Source organism: Myotis davidii, unplaced genomic scaffold (genome assembly GCF_000327345.1).
Source record: "Myotis davidii unplaced genomic scaffold, ASM32734v1 scaffold48, whole genome shotgun sequence".
Classification (NCBI taxonomy): Eukaryota; Metazoa; Chordata; class Mammalia; order Chiroptera; family Vespertilionidae; genus Myotis; species Myotis davidii.
Window position 1 is genome coordinate 341083 of NW_006299393.1, and position 8511 is coordinate 349593.

At 45.8% G+C, this 8511-nt stretch overlaps 2 protein-coding genes across 2 annotated transcripts in view; one reads left to right on the top strand and one right to left on the bottom strand.

Moving 5' to 3' along the window:
* Nucleotides 1–4235, top strand: part of CRYBG3 (crystallin beta-gamma domain containing 3) — a 144695-nt gene extending 140460 nt beyond the window's left edge. The window contains 2 exon segments of the mRNA XM_015571272.1: nt 1553–1712; nt 2538–4235. Of these exon segments, the coding sequence (XP_015426758.1) occupies nt 1553–1712; nt 2538–2626 (249 nt within the window). The 3' untranslated portion in view covers nt 2627–4235.
* MINA (MYC induced nuclear antigen) overlaps nt 4145–8511 on the bottom strand; it is a 19321-nt gene continuing 14954 nt past the window's right edge. Inside the window, exons 8-10 of the mRNA XM_006774966.2 lie at nt 7073–7161; nt 5423–5509; nt 4145–4593 (exon numbers count right to left, since the gene is read on the bottom strand). Of these exons, the coding sequence (XP_006775029.1) occupies nt 4435–4593; nt 5423–5509; nt 7073–7161 (335 nt within the window). The 3' untranslated portion in view covers nt 4145–4434. The remainder of the gene's footprint in view (nt 4594–5422; nt 5510–7072; nt 7162–8511) is intronic.

Genomic DNA, 8511 nt, shown 5'->3' on the forward strand with positions numbered 1-8511 from the left:
AGAAGAGGAAGAAGAAGAAAAGGCTAAAGATACAAATTATGAACAACAAATACACATCTATCAACAAGTGAATCTAAAAATCAAGGGAATACATAATCTGATGAACAGAATGAACTGGTGATTATAACAGAATCAGGGGCATAGAAAGGGAATGGACTGACTATTCTTGGGGGGTGGAGGGGGAAGGTGTGTGGGAGTGGAGGAAGAGACTGAACAAAAATCGTACACCTATGTATGAGGACAGTAGGGGAGGGGGGTAAGGGCAGAGGGTGGGGTGGGAACTGGGTGGAGGGGAGTTATGTGGGGAAAAAAGAGGAACAACTGTAATAATCTGAACAATAAAGATTTAATTTCAAAAAATAAAATAAAACAAATAAAGCCCAGATGGAACTGGCTGCCTTTGGGATTCCAAACCTGGTGGTGCCTTCTCATTTTCAAAATGAAGTAGCTAGAGAAGAGAGAAGCTGTCACTGGGGAAAGCCTAGGAAATAAAGTCCGGGTTTCTGTTTCTCTGAGACCCCTCCGTGTCTAATGCTGTGGGGAATAAAAGTTTTAAAATGTTCCAAGTGTACTGTATTGTCTCGCCGGTGGCTTGTCTACTTTTATCTCATGCTTCACCCAAAATGAAGAGCATTAAGAAAACTAAGTTCTTCGAGCTAATGTTACGGGTTCAATCAGCAAGCTGGACCACCGACTCAAAATTTAAATTTTAAGAGCCTTTATTAAGCTGGCCAGCTGACTGCAGCCACGTCCCTCCCATAGGAGCATCACAGCTTGCAGTGCTGACCGAGAGTACAGCAAGACCTTTTATCTGCAAAGACTTCAAAGTATTTCAAAACAAAAAAACAAACTGCAAAGCGGTTCATTAGCCGTTCCTGGTACTGGCAGGGTAAAAAGTTTACATAAAATTTACGAGCAGGGTCACACCTGGCTGGGTTTAATCATAACACATTGCTTTCCTAGCGGGATAATTAGCAATTTTTCTCTCCCATGGTCCCTGCCCCTCAGCCCACTTAGTAATTCTTCTCTGCCAGTCCCAGCCCCTAGCACACTAATACTTGTAAGCTAGCAGGGACTTAACATGTAATTCCAGTCCAACAAACATTTATTGAACATCTGTCGTCAGATGTAGGCATCTTTTTAGAAATAAGTACCTCCATTTCAGGTTTATTTCTATACCATTTCCTCCCCTCAGCGATAACGAAGCTTTTTGGGAGCTTACTGAAGTGATAATTATGTGTGTACAGTATTCTTTTCAGAGGGGACATAGTCGCTCACTGTCTGTGACTTGTTCACATGGAGGAAGGGGCCCATGTGGTGCTCGCCCTCTCGGGAGCACGCTGCCCTCCCAGGCCTTTCCTTCTTCTAAGCCCCAAGGGCTCTTCTTTGCTTCTGTAACTTGTTCCCTGAGCCTGAACAGCCCGGCTGGCTCCCTTCCACTACCTCTGTAACTTGCTAAATAAACTTTCTCTTAAAGTTTGAAAAGAAAAGGGACCCAATTCAAGGTATTTTAGCAAACACAGTGCTACCCATGCATTTCTTAACCCTGTAGGCCAACGACACCTGCCTGGATGTGATTGGCGGCCGGGACACACCGGGAGCTAGAGTAGCCCTGTGGGCGGAACATGGGCAACTGAGGCAGAAGTGGAGGCTGAACAGAAACGGCACCATCAGCTCCTATCTCAGCGACCAGCTTGTCCTCGATGTGAAAGGTAGGCCCCGCTGGGAAACCCCGTGAGTCATGTTTCTGGATTCCATTTTTTAAGTTAAACCTCTTCCCTCTCCTGGGTAACGAAAATCACTATGTATAAGAGAGAGATGAAGTCATTTTAAATTATGTTTGGAAAAAGTTAAGATTTGCTGTTTTAACAAACAAAACCATTAGCCATGTGGAGCAAGCAGGAGAAGCCTGAGGACACCACCTGAGGCTCTGCTCATTGATGCAGCTGAAAAACTTACACTTGTCATGCGGGGATCTTTAGAACATTTTTACATTTGAATATCAAACCATAAAATATAATGTTTCTTAGAAATAAACATCTCTAACTTCTTGCTGTAAATTGCTCTAGTCTAGTGGTTCTCAAGCTTGGCTTTTAAAAAGATTCCCAGGTGATTCTCATGTGCAGCCAAGCTTGAGAACCTCTGCTCTAATCCTTAAAAGCCCTCAGCTGAAACCTATGGGAAGTATTTAACCTTGTTTTTTCATCCAGCAAGGTCAGGACCAGCACGGTCAGGGCTGCCGCTGCGCTGGGTTAGTCGTAGCCACTGTTGATGTAGAAACAGAACAGTGCCTGGCACTCAGCCAGAGTCTCGAGCTCCGAGCAGGGCGGGGCGGGGCACGCCGCCGGTGCCTCACCTGTTACAGCTCTCATGATGAGGTGAAGAATAGCTCAGCCGGTGTAAACTCAGGTTCCCATTTCAGCCCGCTTTGTAATGACGTGCTAATCGACCCAAACCGCGGGCTGAACAATAGCTGGTGGACACAGTTACGCACCTGTGTGAAGACATAATCTTTTCTTTTGGAATTTCTATTCTAGGAGGAAATTATTATGACAAGACCCATGTCATTGTAAACCAGCCCCTGGAGGGGAAAGAAACGCAGAAGTGGGACATTGAGATCCTGTGAGACTCGGCAGCATCCCTAGAAAGAGCCAAGGGAGAAGCGCCGTGCCTCCCAGACAGGAAGCACCACCGGTGCTCACCACCGGGAGCTCAGCATATTCTTGCCAGCTGCTCCGTGCCCCTGTGAGGAACAGGTCATGATTTCTGGTTAAAGGTTCTATTCCTGCTTCATCTCCAACGTGGGTGAGCAAGTCTACCGACGCCGGTGTTCTCGCTCCGTCCACCCAGTACGTTCCGTTCCTGACAGCATCATTTAGGACGCTGGATGTGCTGCCGACCTGTAGGTATTCACATCCTAGTACATGTGTGGATGAGTGCAAGGTGCGGGGAAGTAAATTCCTATAGGTTGTGAATAATTTTCAGCAATATTTGAAGAATAGTTAATAAACCTATTAAGCTGCTGTATTAATAGCTAAACCTTAAAGGTTTTCTATTGAGGCTTTTATAACTGAAGCACCATAAGTATTCATACTTGTAACTGACCCCAGGGAGGGACCTGAACTTTATCAGGAAAAGGGCTCAAATATGGAGTATTGTCTGTGGCCATCCTTTGCTCAGTCCTTCAGACTTAAAAAGCACAAATCACCTGACCATCCTTGCACTCTAAGTATTAGCAAGACACCCCGTGGGCCACAGGACTCAGTGTTACCTGTCCTGGTGTGAGACCTCCCCCTCGGTTTCGCCTGATCTGCCCTCAAGAAGGGTTTATTAAAACTGTTTCACCTCCATAGAAGATGGTCAGGTATTTATTTGCCTGATAAAGGGAAGTTTCACATGTTCAAATTAAAACCAAGTAGTAGTTGAGACTTGACTATACCATTTTACTGTAAGTAAAAGTGGAGTTGATTTTTCTACAAAATAGAAAACTCAGTGTTCTACTCCCATTTTAAATAGCTTTTATTTAAGCAAAATCAGATAGGATATCACCTTGGGCTTAAAGTAATCATTACCACCTTTAACCATACAATTCACAAGCATTTTTCCTTCCTGAGCTGGTTTTAAACTGAGAGTTGGAGATAACTGTTCCCTTTATCCCCAACTTTTGCCAGAAAACAGAAAAATGTCCTATTTTTTACATAGAACAAGTTCTATGTGGTATTTTTTAAAATATCAACCTATATGCACTTTAGAATATAAAATAACAGTGAATTGTTTAAACTCAAAGACCCACTATTTTGAGAACTTTTTATAGAGACTTGGTCTTTCCATGTAGATATCACTGGGGTTTTTCCTTTAATCTCAGGCTTTTCTGTCATCTTTCAAGCAGCAGCTGTAAAACTCCCTCACACCCATAGACATGAGTGCCTCTCATTAATGTGGCAGCATTATTTAATGAAACTTATAGGGGTAACTTTATTTTAAATGGGGGCTTGTGTATACAAAAGGTATGTATATTGTCATTGTAAAAAAAAAAAGTTGAAATTTTTTCTTCATGTTAATTGCTTAAAAATGTTTCAGAGCCAATGAGGCTCTTTAAAGAAGTTTCTTCCAAAGAACAGAGACAAAGCCAGGTAACAACTTCTAAATTTAAATGATACCTTTATTGTCGTTGTGCCTTTTCTACCACACTGGATAAATAAACCTGTCACAAGTTTGGTTTTGCCACTTTCTAGGACACAGAGTAATGTGCCATCCTTTCGTTAATGCATACGACCTCGTGTAACCAGTGGGTCTCCTGCTACCAGAACACATGCAGTCAAGTTGTATGTCACCATCCCTCCATCCCTGTCTGCTACTCAGAGCAGCAGGGGCCCCCAACATATGTTTCCTTTTCCTGTGTATGCAAAATCCTAGACACGGTGCGTAGAGGCGCTAGACTACCTGGAGTAAACATTCTGTCCAGAGAGACAAGGCCAGGCTCTCCTTTTCCGCATCTGTAGCGAGTTTCAGGTCCTTGACAGAAATCGCTGGGCTGCTCCAAATTTGCTTCAGTGCATCCACATGAGATAGAGGAAAACGAAGCCCATGAGCCTGAAAAAGGATAAACCGGTCAGATCATACTCCACTTATGTCTCTCCTGGGGCACTCTCATATAAACTCCCAAAACTCTTCGTACGCTGTTATTTTTGACGCCTTTCAAAGTATGAAACTTGTTTCAGATGGGCTAGGCCAGTGGTCGGCAAACTCATTAGTCAACAGAGCCAAATATCAACAGTACAACGACTGAAATTTCTTTTGAGAGCCAAATTTTTTAAACTTAAACTATATAGGTAGGTACATTGTTATTAACTTAATTAGGGCACTCCTAAGCTGGCCTTTGCAAAAACGTCCTCAATCTGAGGGGTTGACCTCAGCGAACATACCCCCACTTCTTCTAATGCCACTTCTTCAAAATAGACTCGCCCAGGCCGAAAACCGACTTCTGTGCATGGGCCACAAAGTTTCAATCACACTGTACGTGCGCGCCCGCACGTGGTATTTTGTGGAAGAGCCACACTCAAGGGGCCAAAGAGCCGCGAATGGCACACGAGCCGCGGTTTGCTCACCACTGGGCTAGGCTATGCACATAGACTATAATCAGATAACTTATAGAATTTGCCAATTCCCGTATGAAAACTCAGACTTCAGGAAAGACATCCTAACATAAATGCTTAGCATGACATTACACCTTTCCTGCACATCCAGCTAGTGTCTGCACGTCACAGAACCATGTGACTCGCAAGGGCTGTCAGGTTTATGGAACGTTAAGCCCGCACTGCAGTCATAACAAAGCACATTTCCCATAAACCAGAGGGAACAGACTGTCTCTCCCAGCCACCACCGACCGCAGGAAAAGCATCCACTTCAGGCTGGAACGAACCTCCGTTTCCTCGCTCCCCATCATGTGTGTCTCTCTCCTGTTCTGTAAGGAGTGGTAGATGTAAACCATCTTTTCTTGAGTTTCATCCTTTAAAAAGAAAAAGCATTAAGTCATCAACAGAATTTAGAGGGTTTCGTTACGAGGAGCTTTTTCCAATAACATGGGTCAACAACCAAGAAAAATCTTAAAACCTCGGTGCTTTAGTGAAATTTACTGACTACTGTAAAGAATCCTTTGGGCAAAATGTTGTGATATGTTGTGTGTGCGCCTATCACTTCATTACCGTCCTCGCAGATTACGATTTGTTTGTAGCAAATAACAGATGAAACAGTACACCTGCCAGCGCATCTTCAGAAACCTGATTTCATGAAAAAGCAACCATTTACAGAGCAACCTAATGAAATACTCAAGTTTCTTCACTTAATCACACCTGCACTTTTTTGCGTCAAAATTTGACATGAAAATGATGGAGTGAACATTACCTCTAGAGAAATACCAGCTGTGTGATCTATAAAACTTTCATTCCAATTACAGTGGCCTCTCCAACGGCCTCTACGTCCCTCCCGCTCCCTCCCACACAGTGCAGCTCAGACTCTGCCAGAGCCTGCCATTCCCTGTCGCCTTAGGTAAAGCTCCAACACCTTGGCCCGGGAGAGGATGGCCCCAAACTGATGCATTAGCAGAGTGACTGCGTTTTTCAATGAAGATGTGTACTTTTGAGGTGTTGTGTCTATTAGAAACCAGCCTCCCCAGGTCTGGCCCTGACAGCTGGAGCAGTCTGTTCATGGAGACATCTAGGTGCCCCCATCCCTCCAATCATCCCTGAGGTGCCTCTGGAGAAAGCTGACTAGGAGGAGCCTTAGGGCCTGGGACAGTTCCAAAGGTCTCTGGGCTGTAGGGGGAGCTGTAACAAGTGCAGAGGGTCCAACCCAGACCAGATGGAGCCCAGGAATTCATTATCTCAAACTCTTCCAGCTGATTCTACGATCAGCCAGTTTGGGGAACTACTGGGTCACGTATGGAAAGTAGAATATCTTCCCACAGGATAGAGATTTTTTTAAGAAGAAACATCAACAAAACTGTATGTAAAGACAGACCTGCACAGTTTACAGGATGGAAGAGGGACTGAGGTAGGGAGACGCATGGACAGGGTCCAAAGTCGTCTGAGCAACATGGCCTGAAACCCAACTGGGGGCAGAGACCAGACAATCACTATGTGAGGAGAATTAAAAGGGTTCTGCGGGCCTCCGTGTAGCTCAGTGGTTGAGCATCAACCCATGAACCAGGAGGTCATGGTTCAATTCCCAGTCAGGGCCCAGGCCCAGATTTCGAGCTCGATTCCCCAGTCGGGGCTTGCGTGCAGGAGGCAGCCCAGTGATGATTCGCTCTCATTGATATTTCTATCTTTCGCTCTCCCTCTCTCTGAAATCAGTGTTTTTAAACGGATTCTGTGGGAGATGAGGGCAAGCAAGCCCTCAAATGCCCACCAGGAAGGGAAATGTGGAAAGTGAGGTTGGGGCAGTATCCGCCCCAAAGCAATGGCAGGCGCTGAGCTGGGAGAGCAGAGGGACTGCCAGAGGGGGGCGTGGCCACCTGTCAGTCTGAGGGAGATGCCCCGAGGACGAGAACCTCTCCCCTCGGGATACTCACAGAGCCACCCTGATCCGGCATCACCGTGAGGACGATGTGGTCTTTATAGCGCAGCCTCACCATGCTGTCCAACCTTGGCAACTGTCCACCTAGAGAATCCAGACAAAAGCAGTTTTCAAAAGTGGGACCCAGCAGGATCCAACTAGTCTGCAGGTGCAACTGTTGAAGGAACACATTGACTGACAATGCAGTGAGTCCAACCAGGGTATTTACTTACTGACCCTGACATCTATAGTGATGATATAGTTTACATCCTCATGGAGCCCATTCTCACAGTGAGGACAGACACAAGATGAGCCGATAAGTACATTAAATAGACATAAACAGCGGAGACGGGCCCTGCCCTTCCGCTCAGAGCACTCCGCCTCCAGTTTATCCTCTTTTGCTGCTTATTCTACATGTGGACGCCAGAAGGAGCACCTGCGTTCAGACTGCACCACCCCATCAATTACTAGTTACGTGACTGTGGCAAATAGTCTGTGTAGATCAAGCATGGTGTCATGTAGAAGCCACCTGGTAACGTTCACAGGGACAAAAATAATTTTCAAATTGAATTTAACTTAGTGAAAAGGCAGCCACTCCAAGCAGACTAGCCTAAGGGCCCTCTTCCCTGTAAGGGATCACAGCTTTATTGACTACAGTGGCTAAGATAAGGAAAACTAGAAAAATATTCTGGGCCATTTTCCGGGACTCAGAAAGCTCTGTTCTGTTAAAGATTCAAATATGTGCTGGTAAAACATTTGCTATTTTGAAAAGATACAATCAAAAATAAATCCTAAACTTGCCCCAAAGATATAATAAAAATAGAATCAGTGTTAGAAGGGATTGTTTATTCCAGTGGTTCTCAGCTGGTGATAAACAAGGCTTCTATAGAAGTTGGTGAAAATGCTGCTCTCGCTCAGCCCCACTGAGGAGCCCCTGGCCCCAGTGTCCACAGAAGGGAGGCGGCTCCAGAGACCATGTAACACACAGGCCGCGCTGAGATCAAGATGAACATGACCGCTGCAAACACGTCAGGACTCAGGCAAAAGTACATCGTCCACACGGCAGAAGTGACCAGACAGCTCCCGTCCTGGCGAAGGAGACCGCTGCTGATTTACCCGTCATCACATCAGTCCTCCTGCCACGGGCTCAGGTGTGCGAGACCCAGTCACAGGATCCCCGACTTCCCGACGGCACCTCACCCAGAGCAAAGCCCTTTGACTGAGATGCCCCATAGCTCCCAACAGTGTGTGTGGGCCTCTGCGCTGCAGCAAGTCAATAAACCCCACTGTGTCCGACCACAGGAGTTGGTGTTGCTGGTCTTTGCTACAGAACATGGAAATCGCCACCCCCTGGAAGTGTGTTAGGTCATTTGCTGCCTAAACCTGTTACAAAGCAGTCACCTGGGACATGGGGGAGGTCGGTGATCACCTGGGGCATTCTCCCATTCCACCTGC